The sequence below is a fragment of the Chinchilla lanigera genome, unplaced genomic scaffold, assembly GCF_000276665.1.
Source record: "Chinchilla lanigera isolate Chin_1 unplaced genomic scaffold, ChiLan1.0 scaffold00078, whole genome shotgun sequence".
Taxonomy (NCBI): domain Eukaryota; kingdom Metazoa; phylum Chordata; class Mammalia; order Rodentia; family Chinchillidae; genus Chinchilla; species Chinchilla lanigera.
Window position 1 is genome coordinate 2,512,963 of NW_004955479.1, and position 25,192 is coordinate 2,538,154.

Consider the following 25,192-nt stretch of genomic DNA (forward strand, 5'->3'; position numbering starts at 1 on the left):
ATATATATGTATATTTATGAAAGTTCTGCTAAGATATAAAGCAGTCAACATCCTATTATGTGTAAACAGACACGAGTAAACTTAGGGAGCTACATTGTTTTCTTCTGATTTTGTTTCATAGAGTTTAATTCAGGGAAAAAATTTAAAATGCCATTTTGCTTTTTGACGTCCCCACATTAATTTGTTTATTGGGTTCTCAGTCCACTGTCCACACAGAAGGAGGTTTCAGGAGCAGCTACGGACGCGCCTACCTGGGCCTGTGCGGAAGGGGAATTATTCCTCCATTGTGTAGTGCTGAGATCCTATTTAGGAATCTGTCTGCTAAGATCGGAACAGGATCTCTAAGGCATAATCGCTGGCTCTGCTCACTTTTTAAAAGTCAGTTCATGAAAAAAAGCTTTTTCTAGGCACAGCCAGGCACTGCTAAAATTTTTGAATAGCTCCAGTTTGGACCTCCGTGCCCCAGTCTTCCTTCATATCAGAGCTTTTCTCCCTTCTTTTGCTATAACTTCTCTGACTTCTACCTTCGAGAACAAGTTTGAAATACAAATTTAATTCCAAAGAAATACAAATATGAATCCAAGGGCTTAATGTGCTGCCACTTTCTGGAATAACTGAGTTGTATAGAAGACAAGAATCCTTGGTCAGAATGCGTCTTAAAGTATGGAATTTAAGTAATCCAAAAGGCACTGAGACGTGGGGTGCCGGGGAGCCCTCTCAGCATCGTCCCTTGGCAAACCCACTCCTGAGACCGTCTGCAGCTCGAACTTGCCTGTAAGCCTTTTAAAGCACAGCCCTTCCAGTGCTGCTTGACTGGCTCCTTTTTATTTTTATTGATTCAATTCAAATCTTGCCTCCTCGTAGAAGTAGTTCCCAAGTACACTCCACCCAAGGAATCCTGCAGTCATTTCTATTATAGCAGTTATTTCACTTGTTATTTCTTACGTTTTCTTACTCCCTACCAGAGGTTTCCCTACTAGATTGCTAAGAGCAAGGACTACTGCTGTTTATTTCTTGCTGCCACACTTAACACACTGTTCAGATCGCAAAATCACCGCCGGTGTGAGCTACTGGCAGCTAGCAGGGCGGTCAGCCCTTTGCCCTTCATCTGCTGTAACCTGTGGACAGAGGCTCAGTACTTGGTGGAGAGAGCAGCACAGGGAAGAGGGCTATGGGCCAGGGACAAAGGTGCCTCTGTCCTCTGTCCTCGGAACACACACTCTTTGTGGGGAAGCAGGAAATGTTTGAATAAATCTATTCAACAGTATTGGAGTAATATTTTCTTGAATGGTTTCAGACCCTGCTAGAAGAAACAGCACTTACCCAAGTGAGTTTATGACTCAGGGTTTAGCAGTGTCTGACCAGGTCAAATGCAATCCGTCTTCTGTTTTGTGTGGCTTGCAAATTTAGAAGAAATGTGTGTGTGTGTGTGTGTGTGTGTGTGTGTGCGCGCGCGCGCGTGAGTGTGTGTGTGTGTGTGTGTTGAAATGAAATGGTGAGGAAAAAAACAAAATACTACTATTTCTTGACCTGTAAAATTAACATGAAATTCAAGTTTCAGTGCCCATAAAGTTTAATGAATTTTGGTCATCCTTGCTCCTTCATAGATCATGTAGGGTTGTTTTTTGTAAGCCACTAAGAAAGCTGCCTGCTTGTGACAGAGGCAGTATGCCGCATAAAGCCTAAACTCTGTGCCATCTTGGTCTTTGCAAGAAGAGTGCTCCAAATGAGGATATGAAGAACAACGCAGGCGCCTAGTGACGTTGTTTTCATCGCTTTAAGGAAAGCTGGGAAACAACTGAGCGTGAGGAAAGGAGGCTCATGGGCTGGGGAGGGTGAGCATCAGGCCTTCTTCTTCAGGTAGATAGCAGAGGTGTAAATGTGATAATTAACAATTGTTTCCTCTCAGCGTTTGATCAGATAGAGCACAGAATGCAAACAATAACCTCGGGCATCTTGAAGGTAGAAAAAAATACCTATCAATATTTAGAGACTGGAGATAATGAGAGTTCAATTATTGCTCTAACTTCCTTCCTTGCTTTAGAGATCTTTGGGAAAACAAGCAAGTGTTCAATTTATTATGAGGGTCAAATTAACTTACTCCTTCTAAGAGCTAGATAAGGTTTTGAGAAAAAGAAGGAAAGTATATTTAAAAGGAATATTTGTCTTTAGCATTTATCATTCATTTTTACAGTTTTTTTCTTGAAAGTGAAGCTCACTAATCTAAGTGTTTTTATCTAAGTAGGTGATTTATTTCTATTTATAAAGCCACCAAAGTTTTAAGGAATGGGCTTTTGTTATTACACCTTTTATTCTCCTCTTCTCATAATGAAAATCAACCACCACGGATCACTTAGTGATTACTCTCAAAGGTGAGCCGAAAAACAGAAAAGGCTTTACAACTGTAAATAAATCAGTCCTAAGCCCTCCCTAATTTTAAGAAGATCCTAGCTATTCATGTTAATGACACTTGTAATGGAATCACTATGTTCTTTCTTGTTTTTAACTTAACACACACACCAAATATTTCCATTTTACTTCCAAATCCTCATCAGCAAGCTTATATTCTCCCTTAAAAATAAGAGCTTTTTCTTTATTTAAATTTATAACTAACAGCCAGTCTCTGGCATGTTTAGCTATAGATTTTCATTACTATAATACCAACAACTAAAACAGAAAATTCTACAGTAAATCATGAGCAACTGACCTACTTGTATTCATTTCTAAAGGCAACTTGCTTTCACTTCTATTCACCTGCCTTTAAAATAAGGCTGTAATTTATTACTGATGACGATATCAATGATCTGTTGAAGGATTCTGCTCTGAAATGGTTTATTCTAATTAAAAGCCCCTTGTCAACACTTAGTCACTATGAGACTTGGAAGCCTTAGGGACCAGATTTCATTACACATTGTGCCCATTTCCTACAAGTAGAACATTTTACGCTTATCAGATCTTACTTACACCTTTAAAGTGCTGCTCCATGTTTGGTTCCCCCTACACAGATACTTTGATTCTTTGGCTTGTTCTTGATTGAAATGCATGGTTTTGGCCAAAAAAAAAAAAAGAACAGAAAAGCCTCAAAGTCCTATCAGTCATATTAATGAGATTCTAACTCTGGTAACGTAGGATGTTTTGTTTCATGGGGAGGGCTGGAGAGAATCAACTAAATAAATCACAGCTTTGCATCTGGGCCCAAACACCTTGCAACCAGAATGGACTTGAGCCCTGCACTGTGTTGAAGGGGGCAGAGCACAGCTTTGGGGCAGACACCCACTGTTCCATTTTCTGGTGCCTCTTACTAACTGTGTACATGCCAGCAGCCTGCCTTTCCCTGGCTAGATTGTCCTCAAATTTTCTGCCAGTGAAAAGCACTGGCAAATGTAGAAGGGGATTGGAGGAGGGGCCGGTGTATTTCTCTGCTTCCTTTACATCTTCTAAGGCAGTCAGTCTCTAGGCTGCCTTTGTAGCTCTAGTTCTTTCCACAGTAAAAGTTTGGTACAGATCCAGCTTCCTTTCGAGATTCCGCCCTTGAGCTCAAAAATCTTCGCCCTCCATCCCCTCTAGCCTCCTGCTGGTAGTGGCTTCTTGCTGTTGCTAACGCCTGGGTAGTCTCCAGGCTTCTGGGCAACCGCATTGCCTTTGTGACGAAAATTCCCTTCTTTCAGTCAATTCTGTTGTAAATATTTGAAGTGGTTTCTGTTTTCCTGCTTTAGACCTGGAGTACAAATTGTAGTGCTTTAAAAGTACTATGCTTATTATCTAGTCTCCTTTCTAGAAAAGTAACTATATTAAACATATTAAGAAAACCTAAGATCTTATGTATTAAATATGCTTAAGAAAGAGGATATATTTGGAAATATTCTAAAGTTTTATTTTCTAATTTCATTTTTTTACATAATTTTACATAATTAAAATGAAACCTGGGGAAAATAATTTCTTATAAAAGGTTTTTATAGTTGGCTTGTGTATAAGGAGATAGACTTTTTGGATTGAGTTTTATGTTTGTGTGTAGTTTTGTTATATTTTAAATTAGCTACATTCAGAAGGCAACTATAGAACCATTTTCATATAGAATTCTAACAGTGGAACTATGAATTTGAAACCCTCTTCATGTTTACTTTTTCATACTTGAGTTTCATGTTTGAGTTTCTTAAGAAGAGGAAAAAGATTCTAAACACTAAATATGTGTATTTTTATTTAATCTTAGGAACTAACTTTATCTCACTTTGATCAGAAACAGATTGTTCTACAACATCTCTAGTGTAAATGTAAACCCTTGAGTTCTCATTAAAAACAAAGTTTGTTTAATAGCACTGAAATGTCCTAGGCTGAATTGAAGATGAGACATTTTCATGGAAACACTGGGCTGTTTGGGGGGTTAAACCAAACCATCCCCAATCCCCCTTCCTCTTGTACCTAAACAGTTGTGGTTATTTACGTGACGCATTATCAAATGAAATAATTTACAATGAAAGAACTTTAAATGCCTGGCAGAAAGCAGTCCCTGCTCACTGGGCAGAGCGACCCGTGGGTGAGGGAGGCGCAGGCTGGGACGCAGCTTGGCTGCATGACTTGCGGGACCTGCTTGGTGGCGGTCAGCTCCAGACTGGTCCTGTGCTTCCTCTTGTGACAGATAGCAGAAGCCCAGGCCTGCTGAAGGCGCTGGCTGGACGAGGGCCTTTGGGACAGTGTGGCACGGTCAGGCCTGCTGGAAGGGTCACAGCTGGCAGCCTGCGGTGCCATCGTCTCAGTCACACACCTGTGCTGCCACGAAGGACCTAGTTCTCTGCCTCAGTGCTGAGCCACAGCCCTCAGACAGGTGGACCTGATCGCGCTCTTTCTGTTAGATCTGAGAAATAGAAGGCAGCAAAACCGTCAGGCCTTCCTGGGCAGCACTGGAAATAAGAGATGTGTTAAGTCATTACTGGATAATCCATAAGTAATTTTAGAAGTGTAGCTGAAAATAAAATAGGCAAATACTTAATGACAACTTGAAGGTATCATGAGGCCTATAATACATGAAGCAAATTGGTTTTAGGCTGTACAAACTCCAGAGAGGGGAAAAAAAATTCACAATGAACTACTGTACTCCTTGCCTTTAACCTGCCAGTCTGACACCCTCCTCTAAGACTACTGCCGCAGGCCTAACCGTGGGGCCCAGCTCCAACTCCCAAGACAGAGGCACTGAGCTGTCCTGAGTGAACTGTAAGCAGGGAACAGTTGCAGTAGAGTCAGCAAGTGTGGAGGGAGCGGGTTGTAAGAAGACAGGTTTATAAACAGCACTGTCCAACTGGCTTAGGGATTTGGTTCCTGGGGAGACAGCCTGCAGTGAGACAGCAGTGACTGGAACCCGCACAGTGGGGCGTTTCCCCCAAAAGAGCTACCTTTCAAAGGAAAGGAAGAGAAGGAAGTGACTCCAGCAGGTAATTGAAGGGAGCCCCCAGTGGGAGAGGAGCCCTGCAGAGTTGAAGAAGGAAACCCCTTGGGGTGCAAACCAAAGTATGCCTCCTACAGAAGCTGGTCCTGTCACTCAACCAAAAGTGGCCAGACACTTGCTGTAACCTTGATTTCCGTGATGGGTTTATTTTCTCTTGATAAAAGGCAGGCATACCTCTTCCAGTATATTCCTAGGGTAGAACAAGAGTGAACCCTGTCAAGAAAAACCAAGACCACGCCATGGGATTTTTAGAGGATTGCTGCTGCTCGCTGCCTAGGATCAGCAGTGCCCAGAGGAGAATACAGGGATCTGAGAGAAGTCTGCCACTTCCTAGAGTCATGTGTGAGACTCAGAAAGCAAGCACTCAATATTCATTCAGATTCCTGGGAATTTGAGATTACAAAATTGTCAAGTTTGAGGTGATTTGTGTTTCAAAATTCTGGCCAGACCCAAGTTTGTTAAGCGTGTGACAGTGGAAAACAGATGGGAAGTGGAAGAATGTCAGGTCTTTCCGCAGCTATTTTTATTGAAAATCACCTAGGTTAAAAATGATTTCTCTGAGTATAAAAGTAGGATGCTTTACTAGTAGAGAAATGCTTAAGCTGGGCATTTCATCTGAGTACTCAGAGAGGAGTTAGACAAACTGAGGAGGGGAAATGGTGCTGGGCTGGGTTGGGGCAGCCTAGGAAATCTAGTTAAGAGAAAAAGAGCAATACTCAAGTATCCCCGCCCCCTTATTTATTGTTTACCATCAAACCTTTTCCTGAAAGATTTATTTAAGCAATAAACATTTATTGAGTTCCAACTATTTGCTCAGCACTGGACAAGGTCTGTGCTAAACTTGAGTTTATAGTGGTGACATGATCCTTGACCACATGGTCCTGCCTTGGTAAGAGAAGACAGACCCATAAAAAAACTAATTATGCTCTACTAGCTGGCAGTAGCATTGGAGTCATAGGAAAGGGAGAATAGATACTATTTTGGTAGTGAGAGGATGGTCAAGAAGCTCTTCAAATGAGAACCAGTGTTTGGACTTTATCAATATAATTTGAGTTTCCTTAAAAGGTTCATCCAGAATCAAAGAATATTCTAGAAGAACAGTACTACAAAAGAAGAATGGAAGGATCTCGTACTTTCTGGTATTAGAAAGTGATTTGCTGCGGTAGAAGGTACGGGCATGAGGAGGCCGCGGAGGATGAGGTGCCCTGTCACGAAGAGCTCTGTGTGTGGTACTGAGGAGCGAGGGAGCTTTTCCTGCAGGTGACGCGGAGACAAGGGAGCTTTTGTGCAGAATGACATGATCAGACTTAGAAATGCCTGATGGCTAAAGGGACGCTCCAGGCAACAGAACTGGGAACCAAAGCCCGGGACGCATCCCCGGGGTTCCTGCAGCTGGGCCAGCCAGGCCCTCACAGGGTTTTGGTCACTCTTAATGTGTGCCTCACAATGCTCAATCCTATATGTACTTTCAGAATGCCAACATAAATGGAGAACAAGTGTTAAAAATATGGCATCTGAGTACTACAGATTGAAAGTAAAAAACATTCTTTAAGGAAGATTCTAAAATATTTTAATGATGGCATTCATTTTGGCAAAAATATTGCATTAAGATATTAAACCATAATCATATGTCCTGTGTATAACTGTTAAAGCTGTCATTTAATGAAATAATATTCCAAAAACAGGGGGAAACTGGAGACAGAAAAGGATTTGTTGTTTTAAAAAGGCATGAGCCCAAGCGCCCCGTCTAAGCCCGGCTGAAATCGGGTGATGAGGGCTTAGTGCTCACATTTGATCAGAGGTTTGCTGAAAGCATCTTAGCCCTTTCCTTGATTTCTCTTCTCTGAATGCACAAAAACAATCCCTTAATTTCCCCTAATTTTTACACGGAGGGTTCTAGTTAAAGACTTCGTTTTTAAAATTGTGCTTAAGTGATCTCTTACATTAAAGAAAATTACTTATCATTCTAAAGAAAAACAAATGCTCTCAAAATTATTTTGTATATCTTTGGAAATACCTTGAAATTAGGTAGTCTATGAAACTGGTAGGATTTTGTCCTACCAATTCTGGCTTCACATGTTATTACACTGTTTCCAGAGGAACGAGATGCTCAAAATACACCCTAAATGGTGAATGTGTGTAGGTGAAGGTAAGGAGTGCTACAGACAATTCACGGAAATACCTGTGTCAGTCTCAGCTTGTGAAAACCACAAAAGACCTGGTTTCCAAAGTTTCCATTTAGGTTTTTATGCCCCCTAGTGGCCATGTGATATTTCTGCAATTGTAAAATGTACAGCGTTTCTTTAGTGAGATTTTAGGATTGTTTATATTGACATATTCTTTTAACTGTTAAAATTATAATACTTTTAAGTGTTGAAATTATAACCCCAGTTGAGCCATATCACTTTTGATAATTTAATAAAAACTTTATAATAATAATCCAAACTGACAATTAACAGAACTGTTCGAGACAACACATATGAAAAAATACAAAAAAAAAAAAAAAGAAAGAAAGAAAGAAAGAAAGAAAAATACTTCATCACGGAGCCACCTACTCCAGGTGAATTTTACCCATGAATTCCTTAAGAGTCTATTGGGTGCACTGCACAAGACGAATTCATTCTATTAGGGAGGGGAATCTCCTGGCTTCACGTGTCATTTAGTAGATGCTAAGACTGCTAATTTTTAAAATTTTAAAATATAACAACTAAATTGAACTAAAAATTTGCATGCCACTAAATTTACAGACATAAAATGTAACATTCAATAAATTTCAGCCCTTCATTTGAAAGAGTTATACATCTATGACCACAAATGTAGGTCATTTTTGTTATCCCAAATCAAAATACTCTGCCCACTAGTTATCATGTAGTAAGTAATGTTAATGCTAGTGTTTTAAGGAATAGACAAAGGTTTTGTTTAATTCAAGAACACACTTTTAAAACAACAGTAGCTCAGGGGCTGGGGACCTGGCTCACTGGTAGAGTTCTTGCCTTGCCTTGCAAGGCCCTGGGCTGGATCCCCAGCACCACAAAAACAAATAAATAAAATAATGAATAGTAGCTCATAATCTGACAAAAGCAAAAGATAACAGAATATTTTAATAACAATACATATAGTAAAGAAAACATTCTCTAGCTATTCAACAGGGTAACAATAGTAGTAATTGATTCAGGAAAGAAAGGAAAGACAGAATCATGGCAGCTTTTTAGGCAAACATTAATTTTAAAATGGCAGAGATAAATCTATCTATCATCAAAGTAATACCAGGGCCCCTTTGGCAAACAAGTTTTGTACCACAAGCAGGTGTTATATAGCAACACTTTAAAAAGTCATTAGCTATTTTCAAACATTGCAGCTACTATAAAAATTATCCATCAAACGGTAATCTTTCTAGAATTACCATTCTGATGGCAGAAAATCCATGAGTAACATAGCAACTGAGACCCTAAGGGATAAAATTATTAGTTAAGAACTAATCCAGCTTTCAGGTGAGGAGAAATTATTTCTTAGACCTCTTAGATTAGCAATTGGGCCAAAGAGAAAATTCAACCTGAAAATCAATAATTAAAGTACATTTTTATACACACAGCCCGCTAATGGCTTTCACCAAGGAACAGTATTACACATATATAATGTACTTTCAACAATTTGAAGGATACCCATTGTTCACATATACCCCCAGTTACTGATGTGTCCAATATGAGGTTCTTTGCAGTGCTTTTAACCCTTAATAGTAGTTGAAGTTGAAGTATTTAGGAACCCAGCACCTATAGGATACAGCATCCTATAGAATATTCCTGAACTTCTCTGAACTATAGAGGAACCATTTGGTCTATATGTTCTACCTGGCAATTTTTGATTTTTCACTGAAGAAAGAGACTAAGAGAGCTTGAATTACAGTAATCATCAAGGACTATTTTAACATCAGCATTTTCTCCCCCTTTAAGATCTCATCTATCTTCATGGTTACTTATAATACACATAATTTTCTGTAGTAGTATCCATGGGATATACCTTCACAGATTTGGAAAGTCATGCCTTAGCTGAGAAAGTACAATCTACACCATTTCCTCTTTATTAGGTTAACCTATATTTATACTCTTCAAATAAAGAGGAGAAAAATGGAAACTATGAATAAGACTAGAAATCTTAACCATGTGGGGTTCATAGATGTATAAGAAAATTCAAGGAAATATTTCTATTTGAAATCTTAAGGCAACTACACTCTAGCCATATTTCTGAGCAAATGCCAAATAAGAAATGGAGTAGACATTAATAAAATTTGGCTTCTAATATGCTATGTTTAAAAGCTATTCATGGCACCCGCTCCAGGAGGCCATGTGGCTGAGGAGCGCTGGCCCTTCGGGGCTGAGCACACCTGGCCACGCACATGCCTGGGGAGGCAGGCACCCGGCACCTGGGAAGCAGCGTGGAGACGTGCGCTGGCCCTCAGGCTGACCGCCACCATGCAGTCATGCCACAGAGAAGCACTGACACAATAGGCCCACCAGGAGACGTGCATGAACCATCCCAACATGGAGTAACCTCTGGGAAAATATGGTGGGTCATTCTTGGCCCTGCCCTTGAGAGACAGAAAGGTCCAGAGTCAGCGGAAGAGCAGCTGATGAACAAGGACTCGGAGAACACAAGAGTACCGATGACTCAGAGGTCAAGCTGACTGGGGACACGGGAGCCATTCGGGAGCTGGAAGCCAGGAGGACCTTGTGCAATACCTGGGGAGACCCCCTGGAGGCCATTCTTCCCCTAACTCTACAGGCTACGGTGAAGGAACAAGTGGAGCTCCAGCGAGGTCTGCACCAAGACTTCATGGATTACTTGGGTGCCCAATATTAAGATTTTGAAGAACCACCTTCATGGAGAAGGTACATGTCTAGGTTACCTGCCTGGGACACTTTGCATCTGATGGTGCTGAGACTGGCTAGTGGGCCAAGGACTTCATCCACATGTTCCTGCCACCTGTGTTGACGGTTGGGGAGAGGACACTAAGTGGTTCAGGATCCCAATGTGCTGGGAGGCTGGAGAGAACACCGCTCTGCTTTCTTAGACAAGAGGCATTGATAAAGGATGCTTCCCTGGATCCCAGGTCAGTAGAGGGACAAACTATTCTTAAAGATAAGTTTATTATTCAGTCAGCCCAAAATAGTAGAAAAAAGCTACGAAAAATGGCTTTTGCCCCAGAAAGCTCACTTGAGATATTAGTAAGAATTGCCTCCTCAGTATTTTATAGCCGTGATGAGGAGGAGGACAAGGAGAGAAAACAAAAAGACTGAGGAAAAACAGCTGCCTTTGTTGCAGCACTAAGAGAAACAGACCCTAAGTCTGGGGCCCCAAGAAGAACTCGTCAAGTACATTCATCTGCTACGGCTGTCAAAAGCCAGGCCACCTTAAGGAGAACTGCCCTAAGAAGCCCCCTGGGCCATGCCCTGACTGTAAAGGTGACCACTAGAGGTCGGACTGCCCTTTGAAGTGAAGGCCCCAGAGCTCAAACCCCTCCTACCAGCTGGTCCAACAGGAATGAAGGGGCCCAGGGTGTACTCTGCCTTCTCCCTCTGGCCAGACCTTTATCTTCAAGGAGGAGCCCCACGTAATCATGACTATAGAGGAAAAAGTAAACAGCCTATTGCTGGACACTGGTGCTAGTCTCTTGGTCCTTCTTTTCAATCCTGGCCTTCCTTCCAGCTGTCATACCTCAGTGAAAGGAGTCACTGATGAGGAGGTAATCCACTGTTTTCCACAACCCTTAGGCTGTAACTACTTGTTAGATCTTTCTTGCACATCTTTGTTTTCCTGAGAAACCACTTTGAAGATACCAACATGTATTACAGCAGCCACTGATAATTTCCTAGCAATCTGTCCATAACTCAGTAATGTTTCTATTGTTCCTATGCTATTTTGTAAATGGATGTATGTTTGTTACTATGTGTTTTCAACAACGACCATTGAGAATAGTCCATGATTATTTAATTGATCACTCACGTATAGCTCTATTTGTTTTCCCTAGAAACCACTTTGAAGAAACCAAAGTATAGGACAACAACCATTGATAATTTCCTACCATTTTTGTCTGTAACTCACTATTATTTGTCTATTTGTTTTCCTGAGAAACTATCTTGAAGATACCAATAAGTAAAATAACAACCATTGATATTGTCCTACCATTTTGTCTGTAATTCAGTAAATCCCCCTATTACTATGTTATCCTTCTTTTACTCTTTTGAATTAAAAAAAAAAGCTATTCATACATTCCAACCTATTTCATTATTACTTGATAAATTGGGAAAATGGATGAATGGATGGGTGGATGATAGAGCTAGATAGATGATAGATAGATAGATAGATAGATAGATAGATAGATAGATAAAGATTCATTTGAATTGTTTGCCTTAATTAACCAGATTGTACTACTTTTTTGGCATTGAGCTTGTAGAGTACATGCCAGAATTTAAGGACTCAGCTTGAAACTTTTGGACAGTGCTTGAGACTGAATTATTTATTCATTGATCCAAATTAAATATCTTCTGAGGAATTGGTCTTCCACCCAGTATTGATCTCTAATATATGGCAAAAAAAAATCATTGTAGCCAAGTATAATTAAGCAATGTGCAAATTTAGAGTTAACATATTTTGGCTGACAGGACAAAGAAAAGGATCTATATAAACAGGCATATGTCCAGGATGGGACAGGGCAGAAAGAGACAAGGGTGGCTCTACTAACGTGGTGAAGAGGAAAACCTTGAAGAAAATGGAAATGAGAAATATGGGGGAAAGTTTTAAAAAGTTAAAAATCATTCTGTTATGTAAAACTTTGGATTATTTTCTTATAATATCCTCTTGTTTTGTCTATTTTTTAAGAATTAAAAAGTTTTTTTAAGAATTAAGGTATTTTTAGGACAAAAGGTATTTGTCTTCTTTGATCTTAGGGGCTCTTTTAGTTTTTTCATCAATTTTATAAAATACAGAAACCTATCTGTAAAAGATGGATAATGTAAAGGCAGATATAAGCCACACTGTGTTTTCCGTCATCCTACAATATATTCAAACTGGTAAATTATGCTTACAGTATTACAAACATGGACTGTTTTCCAGTCTCAGAAAAGTGGGGGAGCAGGAAAATATACAGCACCCACGGGCACCCCTCGGGAACGAGCCCAGGTCTCAGGCTGTCCTTAACAACCAGCGGACATGGGCACTGCCTCGTGTCCTGCCTGTGCTCTCTCACCATCTCTCCTTGCCTTATCTCACAACCGCAGACTTGGGTAGGGTCTTTGTTGGCTGTCATGTGGGGGGCTCTGTCTCACTATGCGAGATTAAAAAGACAAAAGAGAGAAGACGCACCCACTCACTAGCATTGTGTTCCCTGTTCCTCTTCCCTCTGCAGTCATTTCCATCCTGCCCGCTCCTCTCAGGTGCTTACCTGCACTTTCAGATTGTGCAGGAATTTTGGATTGCAAAACAAATATGGTAGACGTAAATAATAAATATTATCTTCATTTGTTGCATTTGGCATAACTTTATGACATGAAATCACTACTAAGAATGTTCACTTTTTTTGCCTTTATGGATCATTCTAGATTAAATCTGCTGCCTTTTGCCAAGCTGGATCATCTTTTCTTAATGTTCTGTAATAGTTACAAGTATGCTGTGCTTATCTACCATGTGACATTTTACACCTAGAATAAAGAAGTAGTTAATAAAAACTAATTTTTTAAAAAAATTCTTAGAGAAGACAGGAAGAAGTGTACAACAGATCCATTATCTATTTTATATAGATAAAATATTTTGTACAAAATATTTATATTTTGTACTTTTGAAAGCATGCTTTAATCACATGGACTCCATGGCTGTCTTCCCTGGCTGTTACAAATAAGTGAGATTTATTTACTTTTCCTTTTGAGAGATACTTTCTGAGCTTTAAATAGTAGACATTAAAATCAAATCCCCTCTCTTAAAGCTCTCTGTGGAGGTGTGGGGGTGTGCACACGCTCATGCACATGTGTGTGTTTTCTCCAGGGGATACTGCACAATCAGTGCAAAAGGAAAAAGGATGTTTATAAGACATGGGGTAGCATGCAGTGTGAGCTGTGGTCTACATGGGAATGACGCATGAGCACATAGCATTGCACAGTAAGGCGTCGACCTTCGACACCCACTGACCTATCTCAGTAAGAATGGCCTCCAGCCTTGAAATGCCTTGTATATATTTGTGCTGCACAATAAATACACCCATCGTGGGAAGCTGGTGCATATTCATAGCTCATCTTGATCCATTTATTTCCCTCCTGCCCATCCTTCTTTCTCCATCCCCAGAGCTTCTTCCCCTCTCCTCCAAGTCTGTCTCCATTTCCGATCTTCCGAGTTCTCTTTTGCTTTACTGCTCCCTCACTGGTGTAGTCTGTAGATGATGATGTAGCTTCCCAGTTGGACTGTAGGAAGAGCCATTGTTCGATATGCACGGCATTCCAGTTCTTCTGCAACTTATTATTATTATGAATTAATGCAGTGTTGTCATTCTGCTGCCAAAACCTTGTGGGAGTTTTGGTTACAGTGAATTAGTTTAACTGCTGATTGCTCACAAACACTAATGAGAATGAATGAGGGCCCAGGGCCTCAGAGCGGAGGCCCAGAGCCTCTGATGGGGTCATCAGATGCAGTGCTGGTCAGTTCCACCTGTCACCCTCACCAGCCTGTCCTTGGCTACTTCGTCCACAGCTACCATCTCCAGACTGACACACATGTTGTCTCACAGAGCAGTGTTAGTAAGAGCAGTCATCTCCAGGTCTCCCCTCCAGATACAACGTAGACCTCCTTCTTGCCTGTTTTCTCAGGAATGAACTCTGAGACAAACTCTATTAGAAAGAAAAAAATGTACTCATTGAAGAAATATGTAGCAAGAGCCTGCTTTATGCTAGTAAGACCCCAAATAGAACAACTACCGCTTTCTCAAGCATATTTTCATGAAGGGTAAAAAAATAAAAATTAATACATAAGAAAATTTCAACTGTGGAGAGAACTGTGAAGATAATGAAATGGAAAATTGTTAGAGAGAATGACGAAGAGAGAACGAGGTTGCCGTGGGGAAGGTGGCTCGGCAAAAACTTGTTAGAGAGAGACTTTAAGTGGCACCTTATTGCTGATCTGAGGGCTGTGCGCCCAGCAGAAGGCAGGGAGCCAGGTGACCACAAGACAGGCAACTTGTTGAAGGGTGGTGTGAACATAGGTGGGAACTAAATGCTGTAGGTCCTTGCAGGCAAAAGGAGTTTAGATTTTTTATTTTACTTTTAAATCCATTAATGAATTTAAGCAAAGTCATGTGGTGTAAACTGCCTTTTATGTTGACATGAACTGTACAATGGTAAACACGGAAAATCAAGAGAAGGTAGTGATTTATCCATGGCTCAGCAAGACATGATGGTGGCTTGGGCTTTTGTGCTACAGTGTAGTTTGAGTATAAAGAATCAAATGGGATATATAATGTTTGGTCAACAGCTAGACAGGCCGAGAGACAAGATGGGGATCCTGGGTGCCGAAAGGGCAGCTCCTGTTCTTTTGGCATGAGCACCCAGGGGATTCATACCTCCATTCAGTCGTAAGGGACAGACTGTGAAGGAATGGACTGTGAGGATAGGGCAGAGGAAGCTAAGGAAACAGAGTTCCATTTTGGTTACTCTAAGGTTCAGTTATTAGACTCCTAGCATCCAGGGGCAGAAATAATCCGACCAGATTACTGAACGTAATCAAATCACTGCTTCTCAAGAGAAACATCAGGGATGTTGATGTAAATTAGAGTATCAACTACATGTAGATAACTTTCAGATGTGAGACTGGATGAACCCACACAGGAAGGAAGTTCACATGAAGGAGGTAAGAGGACTCAGGACTGAGGCCTAAATTGCTCCAAGATTTAGAAGTCAAATAGTGGGAAAGGAGCCAAAAAGGAAGACAGAAAAGTAGCAACCAATGAAGTAAGAGAATGGCTTTAACAAAAAGAACTAAAACTGAAGCCAAGAACAAAAAATGGTTTCAAAGGAATAGTCAACTAATCAAATATAAATGAAGATTAAGTAATGTTATCTTGCAGAAATGGTCATTGGATTTCACAAGTGAAGGTTAATAGGAACTTTGGAAATTTAGTTTTTAAATGATTATATCTGATGGAAGGAATGAAGTGTCCTACTTTTTCTACTTAGATTTCATAACAAATCCAATGTTGAAAAAATTAAATGGGAAAGTGTGTTATCTAGACTATAAATTTCAGCCTAGAAATATTGACTACTAAGTAAATGTAAAAACCTGTGCTATATTATATAAAAGACAAATTGAAGAGCTATCATTACATCATCTGATTTAAAATATGTTCTAATCTAAGAGATTTCTGAATGTTAGAATCATTCTCTACAAGGCTAAAAGGTAATTTTTGTAGTCAGATAGTCATAATTCTGTCTTATTAATACCTGAAGACCTCTACATTTTAGTCATGAGGTAGAAGTAGTGTTATGTCCAAAAAGTGATTAAACTTAATGCAAAAGAAGAAACCAAAACTCTGTGCTAGGTAGAAGTGTCTTTCTGCTGACTTAAAGCACTGTCTATTTGTTCTGACCAGGTATGGCGACATGGTTCCGAAAACCATCGCAGGGAAGATCTTCGGCTCCATCTGCTCACTGAGCGGGGTCTTGGTCATCGCGCTGCCAGTGCCCGTGATCGTGTCCAACTTCAGCCGGATCTACCACCAAAACCAGCGCGCAGACAAGCGCAGGGCGCAGAAGGTACGCTCTGGGCTCCGCGGCGCCGCGCTGTAACTCGCCTGCGTTTACAGTGAGCGGCAGAATGGCTTAGTGTCTGTTCGGTATGAGGGCGTCCAGCACTAAGAAGAAACCTAACACCCCAGTGGTTAAAGCAAGGATTGTTTTCAAACTCGTTGCAGGTCCACCATTGTCTAGAGAGGGGCGCTGCGCCGTGACAGTGTAGCTCCACCTTCATTCACCCTGGTGGAGGACAGGACGCATCACGGGGCCCTGCCTGCTAAGGCTTCTCCTGACGTGGCCCTGCCGAGGCCCTCTCCATGGCGTTAGCTAAAGCCAGTCACAGGCAACATCCAAGTTCAAAGTGAGGAGGGAAGTACCTATCATGGGGCCAGAGGCAGAAAGTGAGAAATCATTTGTGAACAGCACTAATAAGCGCAGTGAATTCAAAGATAGAGTCTCGGCAAATTTTATTAAAACCCATTTCTAGAGCTGCGCCATTAGTCTCTGTCCTGTCCAGCAGAGGTCAAGCTGGTTCCAACAGAAGAAGGCAATGAAAGGGCATCATATGTGTCCAGGACATTCTGACTTGTTGAGAGAGTAGGGGATACTGGACGCTCTGCCGCTGAGCTCTTTCCGGGCCCAGCAGTCTCCTGTTTCTCCAAACTTCTCATCAGTTAATCAGGCACTTTGAGCATAGGCTCACCTGTAACGGGAAGAAACAGTAACAGTAATGTTACGTGCAGCTGTGTACTAACTCAGGTATTATAAACAATGACATTACCAATATCTAATGTCTACTGTCAATGTACTATGTGTCAGGCATTTGCCTAATTTCTTAAAATTTAATTCATATAATCTTCAAAGGGCCAGAAGAGTTAGTTACCATCATTGTTCCCACTATAGCTGGAGGAATGGAACGATTCTAAAGTCACATATGTAGGAAGTGAAGGAGCCACCATTCAACCCAGGTTAGTCTGGTTCTTCAGTTCGTATGTTTAGATACTACAGTCGGTTGCCTCTCAGAAAAGCTGACTGAACAGTAGCACATGCCCCTTTTGCATTCTTCCTCAGAACAGTCACTTTAAGATACAGGCCCTTTTTCCTTAGCAACAGCCTTACATACGTCTTCTATAGTTCCGTCAGGTCGTGTATTGCTATCTTTCCAGTGCCTTGTCAGAAATTTAGAATATGGATGAATTTTTAGAATTTCATCCATATTCTAAATTTCTGACAATGCAGTGAGTTTTGCATATGACTACTAGAAAAAAGAATTAATAAAGCCAAGTGTAATAACCTAGTGTAATGTCTAGTAAATAGTCTGTGACCAATAAACAGAGGATAATCCTCCAAAAGGGAACATAAATATGGAACAAAATAAGTTACCAAGGGATATTTCTTACTTGCCTTGCCAAAAGATTCTTTTAAAAAAGCAGAATACCCTTCCACTAGGCTAAGATACTTTACATTTATCTGGGCCTGGGCAATTTGACAAATATCAAAGTTATGCAAAAATAACCAGCTAGTTCAGTCAAGCAAGTAGTCAATTCAGTAAAAGCATCATTCACACTGGCCAATTAAAATAATATTATAAATGGCTTTTTTGATCAGATTTTTTGGTGTTTAATCCAATTTTCCAACTCCAAGCTCAAGCAAAAGAATGAAATAAACCTAATATGCATTTGAGAAAATTCCCATTGAATTGATTCCCATTAAATTGACTGTCATCACATAATCATCTGCATACTCACAAAATCACAAGGCTAATCTTTATCATATAATCATACTAATTATAATGTAATACTAGCAACAGTAATTCTCTGTAGAATTTCTAGCAGGTTCTGTATGCTTTATATATGTCATTTGTAGTAGTCATAATCAACTCATGAGGCAGGCAGTATTTCCATTTTACAGATGACTTGAACACACCAATTAGTTAAAGCCCAAGCCCCAAAAATACTAGCATTATTCAGATGATGACATCTTAGTTATCTACAGGGATTTTCCTATAGATAATTCAAGTACAGTAAGATGATGAAGATCAGTGATCCAGTGTATAGTGTAATATCTAACTTTTGACTTAAGGATTTTTGACATTCACACAGACATATGTTACCACTACTCACTTTTTACCATACCCTACTATGGTGGGTCTGAAATTTTTGATTAATTGGATTCATCTGGAAAGCTTGTTAAAACACACATTGCTGAAACTTACAGTACAGTAACAGTATCTGATTGTGTAGTTTTGAGTTATAGCTTGAAAATCTGCACTTCTAACAAGTTCCCAGATGATGCTGCTACTGCTGATCTTGGAAACACACTTTGAAAATCACTGCCTGTTTTATTTAACAATGTCCAAATAAAAGAACTTTTAAAACATTAATTGTAGATTAATTAAAATGCAAGAAATACTTGTGATTCCATGTTAAGAGTCTGAGAAAGATCTGTTAGATTACCACCATTAAATCCCTATCCCAAAATCTGTAGATAATCTGATTTAGTATTTATAGCTTAATAATTATCTGTTATTAGTCAGGCATGGCGGTGCATGCTTGTAATCTCAGCACTCAGGAGGCTGAGACAGGAGGTCTCTGCAAGTGCGAGACCAGCTTGGGCTACATAGTAAGTTCAAGGCCAGCCTGAATTATAGAGTGAGACCCTGTCTCAAAATAATAATAATAATACTTGTTATTAACAGGTGAGAGTCTGTAGATTATGAGCTTCTCCATATCCATTTTAAGTTTCAGCCTCATTGAATCACGTCTGCTCTCAGATCTCCGGTCCTTTCCTTGGTTACCTAATGTAGCCACCTGGCAAACTCCTACTCCGGATTCAAGGCTTAATGTTTGTACAAGGAATGAAAGAACAAGTGCATGGAAAACAACATCTTATTCACCTTGATTACTAGGTGGACATTCCCAGAACCAGTTAAAACAACAGTGTGAGACTCTGGGTTCAGTCTTCAGCACAAAAAAATAATAAGTAAAATAAAAATACATCAGGAAGCACGGTTGTCCCTCTGACCCCCTCCTACATCTTCCAGTTCTCACTGCGCCCCTCTGGGAGCACCCTCGATGCTGTCCAGCTCCTTCTACTGGCCCAGATCCCAGGCCCTTTTCTGCACACCACTGCCCTCGCCATTATGAAGCAAGCTGTGAAGCTGGGATACTGCCCTGTTTCCACTGCCTTCCTTCCACTCTCTCTTTTCATTATTGTTTGGCAATAACTTGTCTCATTTCTAGGGCAGCTATTTTCTTTAGCAAATGGAAAGATTCCAGTAAACTCGTTAAATTTTTAAAAGCTGATAAAGCTTACTATGCTAAACCCCTATGAAGCATTTTACTGAATCTTAAATAAAAGAAACAACTGTAAGTGAAATTTCCAGAATGCATGACATAGGGACTAAGGGGACCAATATTTGAGGGATAATGAATTGCCTCAGATTACTAAGGAAAGCCACCTTCTCCACACTCTTAAGCTGCATAAGATACCTTTATTTTTCAAAAGTATTGGAAACATTTTGGATTTGACAACAAGACAGTGCAATAACTTCCCACAATCTACCTCAGACTTCATTTACAAGATGGGGCCCATTTACAGAAATTGCTGTGTTAATGGTATTTGATTATAGATCTTGCTCTGATTACATCCAAACCTGTATTCCAGAAGGGACATTATAAAGTTATATAATGTCATTTTGGGTGATTTTTAAAATATTCTACATGATAAAACCATTGGGTTCCACTACATACTACTTTCTGAAAACTCCACACTCCCAGGGTTTCATATAAGTTAAGCAGTACTGCCCACTGTATCCTCCTTCTTGTCCTCCCATGTGTTGTGAAGGACCCACTGCAAAGAAACCTGTTTAACATCGTGGCATTTCCCAGTTTTTCCTTGCCCACGAATTACAGTTGCTTGCTTTCTCTGGTTGGTTTGGATTTTACCCATTATATTTAAATTCCTTGGATCACACTTTGAGAAACATTGCTGAGATAAGATTTAGCAAAAACTAAATTGATGAAAAATTGGGATGAACAGGAGAAATATGCTTTAAAGACAACTTTTCCCAAACACCATTAGTAATTCTTGAATAGATACATAATTCAAAAATAACCCCAAAACTTTTGCTTTAAACTGATGATATAAATCCTATTTTTAATTAATATTTTAGAAGCCTCTTACTTGCCATATAGCTAAGGTATTTGTGGAAAATTTTCCTTAATTTGCATACTACTTGCTGGTGCTTTGCCATGCCGAGTTATATATCCTACAAGAGTCCTGGTGGGAAACTAGGAGGATTGTTTTCCTTCAACCTTTTAATTGCTCAGCCAGAATTGCCAAGAATGTCATACTGAGTAGGTCAGAAGTAAAGTGATTTGCTAAAATATCTTTATGGAATAATTTCCCTCAATTACCTGCTAGAAACAAAGATGCAATCACAAATCTTAAATGCTAGCATTCAACAGATACTTGATGTGGTGCTCCTCAAGACCTATTAAAGCAATTAGCTCATGCAGCATTGCAGCAAAGTGAAAGAAAAGTTAAGATTGAAATTAAGATGGGAGTTTCTTTTTCTAGCAAAAATAGCTTTGTCTCTAAAACAACTTATTGCTTCCTCTAAAGTTAGAACTACTCCTATAGTCATGACTGCTATTGGATGTAGTTTTGTCATTGTGTGACAAGAATATATGTCATTTTCCTTTGCTGGACAGTATTGCTAGTTAATGTACATATCTCACCAATGAAGTAACGTTCCCCAGTGCTAGCTGCTTGGAGAATGACATAAGTGAGACAAGTAACTATGACATGGCAATATGATATACTGTAGTTGCACCAGAAACAAAGGGAAGGAAAAGAAGGGAAAGGAAGGAGGGAGGAAAGAAGCAGGAGAGGGAGAAAAGGGGGAAGGAGGAAAACGAAGACAAAGCAAAAAAGGAAATGAATGTTCCAGGACGTTAAAGCTACTGGAGACATGAAAGTTCAGCAATAACTCCACCCTGGAACACAACATATACATTGTTTACTTCTGAATAACTGGCTCAATGTTAAGCCATTTCCAAATGTGCTTGTCACTTGCCATTATTTTAGTGAGTCTGACCTGAAATTCTGGGCCTCAAGCACAGCTTTTGAAGTTAAAATTTTTCTACATTCTAACCTCATTCTCCAGCACTGACTCAGGCTTTTCAGTAATCTAAACATTACACTGAGAAGAGAGATGTGTCTATTTCTCCTATCACTTATAAATGTGATCTTTGTACACTATATTTGACCCTGGAATCAACATACTGGAAGAGGAAATTTAGGAGTGAAAGAGAAAGAGTGGTGGAGTGAAAGCCAAAATGGTATTTTAAATTCATTTTGAGAGCTCAGACATCTCAGTGCTACTCTCAATTATATGAAAGAGGGGACATATTGATATAATAATTTTGAAGGCAAAACTGATAAAAACTTACTAAACAACACACACATGCACACACACATGCATCCTTTGGTCTAGACATAGCTGTGCTTTCAGGAATCCTATTGCAGATAAGCTCTTCATGATGTTCACAGCAGGCAGCATTGCTTTAGTAACAAAAGAAGCTCAAAAATTAATTGGTAGTTGATGGCTAAATGAATGATGCACCATTCACATAGCAACATATTATACATCCATAAAAATGAGGTGAATCTACACATATGCATGGAAGAGGTTCCAAGATATGATAACCAAAAACAGCAAAGTGCAGAAAAGTCTGAGGAGTATATTGTCATGGTTTTATGTGCTTAGAAAGTTTCTGACATGTTTCCCTAGAAATATTTCTAGTCATAGCCTCTGAACCACAGGAAGAAGATGGCTCCATGGTCAGAGACTTACTTGTTGGCATGGACTTGTCTGTATTACAATTTTTTGTCATATATCCATATGTGTTTTCTATTTTTAAAATATACTTTTTAAAAGTTTTTATTAAAGTCCAGGGCTTGAGACTAAAAATAATACTTATGTCTGTTAGAAGGGGAAATGGATTCTCCACTGGATGAGTTTCCGAAGAAACCCTTACCCGAGCCATCTCAGTTGCTTGCTAGGTACAAGTCATACATACAGAACGGGCAGCAGCCTTGTTCGCCAAGCCGTCATCTGTCCATGGCAGTCTCCAGGCAGGTGTACAGCAGCAGTTATAAAGCAGAATGCAACATGGAGACTGGGCTAAGCATGGGTCTGCTCACTAATACTGCCAGGAAATAGCTAGCAACAACTGAAGTGACCACCTAAAATTCTCCAAATTGAACTGCATGCTTTAAAGTGCTTTAAAAATTAAAAGTAATCTCACAAATCTTTCTGGATAAGTTCATTTTTTTTCTTCATTTCAACAAGTCCAAGAATGAAATAGAAATTAAATAAGCATACAGTTATGTGGCCCTGTGTGGGCAAAGTAAATAATTTCAGGGGTTTTCAATATGAGCTCTACTTTGGCTAAATTAACAGGCTAATTGCACAAACAAAATGTAAGTTGAAGGAAAAAAGAAGGGAAAGGAAAGAGGGAAGGAGAAAGGAAATCGCTTCCAGAAACTTAGTTACTAATTTAAAAAAGGACATTACTTTAACTGAAAAAGAGTTGGCGACTGGTTTGCTGAACTGGTTTTCTTTCATTAAGTTACTCAAACTAGGATATGTGAAAATATGTCAAATGATACTACTATTTTTCTCTTGACAGAAATGGAGAGAAACAGTAATGAAATAACTTGATTGTAGTGTAAAGACTAATTACAATTCTTAAATACATAACCCAGCTCTAAAGTAGTTAATTGACTTTACTGATAAATGTCAACTAAAATTATTTTGTGCTAGTTGCATGTGAAACTATCTTGAACTTATTTAGACACATGTACACTGAAGTAGGATTATGGAAGAATGCCATCACTGACTGTCTCAAGGAAACAATTTATAAGTGTTAATGAGACACTCGCCTTTCCTCTCTCACAGAAAGCTAGACTGGCCAGGATCCGGGCAGCCAAGAGCGGAAGTGCAAATGCTTACATGCAGAGCAAGCGCAATGGTCTACTCAGCAACCAGCTGCAGGTACAGTCAAGCACCTCACTGTTTTTAATGATCAGTTCATTGGTGTAATATTGACGTAGTTCTACTTAGCAATAGAGTTTTATTGTGTGTAATTATGAAAATGGCTACTGAAACAACAGAAGTGTCATTTTTTATAACTTCCCCCTACACATTCCAGTTGGCTATAGCAGGTTAGAAACTGTATTATGCAATATTACCAGTGAATCACGATTCCTATTCATAATCAGGCAATAATATCGTTCACCTAACTCATTAATATTAAAGATAAAAAGTGCCCAACAGTTCAAATGCCAAATTCTTTTTATTTCCAAGTCACTTATGTTCCTTAAAGTTCGTTTGGATGGGAGACAGGGTAGGGGATGGCATAACATCTTGTTTACTTCTTAACAGGGAGAGAACAGTGTTCATGCATTCAGTTCATGGTCTGCAAAGCAACATGAGAAGCTTTTACCTCAAAAATGTCCTTTAGTAGTTAAGATCATTTGTCCTTATAGAATAGCTTTCATGTAGTAGCCTGATAGTGTTGTAGTTTAGTTTAGTTATCATGAATACTGGGCAGTCACCATCAGATAAAAGAAAATAGCCTAGTAATGCAAGCAGCTAGCTAAGCTTAGAAATGTAAAAGAAAACACAAAAACAAAAGATAAAAGGTTAAAATAAGAATACAGAGGCTCTTACCCAGAGTTCACAGTAGTTTACAGTCCAGAAAGAAGTACACTTTCAGGGCTGTAAACTAGGAATAGAAGTACTATTCCTAGTACACTTAGTTAACAACTCTTCCCTACCTCCATTAGAAACCCAAATCAACCAATTTCTTCTGAACTCCTTTTCTCTGAGCCTCTTCCTAAACTCATACATGAGCAAGACAGGGAAAGCAACTTGGGCTTCCGTCCTGAATCCCCGTGTGATGGACATCCACCTCCAGCTTTTTACCTATTTCCAAAAAAACTCTGCTAACTTCAGCCTTTTGGTTTGCAAATTCATTCTTTGACTTTGTGAGACCAAGAGCTCATTTTGTAATTATTTCAAGAGTAGATTCAGAATTATCTAACTACCAAGTTAAACTTTATTATCCAAAGGCAAGTCTTCAGGTTTACAAAGGTAGTCACTGAATGAGTAAAAGAGATTTAAGTTTACAATTCAGGGAGGAATACTATAAAGACGATACCGATAATTTGATAAAGTGTATCTCCAACTTAAAGGCAACTACACATTTGTCCCTTTTTGGTTAAAAAGTAAATACAACACTGCTGGTGAATCTCAGAAAATAGGCCAGAGCTCTCTGGGCAAATGTGTAGGTGAGGTCAAGGTTATTTGCAAATAAAGTAGAAAGTGCTCCTGTCTTCTCTGTGTTAACAGTCCTCCGAGGATGAGCAGGCCTTTGTCACCAAATCCGGCTCCAGCTTTGAAACCCAGCACCACCACCTGCTTCACTGCCTGGAGAAAACCACGGTAAGGAGACGGCCTGACAGTCTGCCTCTGCCCAGTAATCCCATTTGCTTTGGGCATATGTAATGTTTCCAAGCATGATTTCCCTCTCGGCATTACTGGAAAATATGCTAAAAGACAACAGAAAGCTCACAGCATTTAAAATTACCTTGGAAGACTACAGTGACATTTCAACCTGGAAATTATTTTAGGGATTTAAAGAGCTGTATTCTTAGTGGTTGGTATCTCATCTCTAGTCTAAAATGCCAGTTAAATGCAGATGCAAAGTTGTCTTCTGATAGCGAGTCCAATAGCATATCATTTCTTCCTTCTTTTGAAAATGCTAATTAAGAAGGAAAAGAATGGAATTTCAAGTGTTTCTGACATCTGAATAAAGAGACTCTCAATAGCAGTAACAAAAAAGGGGGGAAACAGAATATAAGCATTTTTTCCTTCACAGATGTAATGACTTAAGGTACAGGATAAAACCGCGCA

At 39.6% G+C, this 25,192-nt stretch overlaps 1 protein-coding gene across 1 annotated transcript in view; it reads left to right on the plus strand.

The window, feature by feature from the left end:
* Positions 1-25,192, plus strand: part of Kcnd2 (potassium channel, voltage gated Shal related subfamily D, member 2) — a gene marked incomplete at its 5' end in the record, with an annotated part of 482,970 nt that overhangs the window by 450,356 nt on the left and 7,422 nt on the right. The window contains 3 exon segments of the mRNA XM_005402450.2: positions 16,065-16,227; positions 23,174-23,269; positions 24,629-24,721. Of these exon segments, the coding sequence (XP_005402507.2) occupies positions 16,065-16,227; positions 23,174-23,269; positions 24,629-24,721 (352 nt within the window).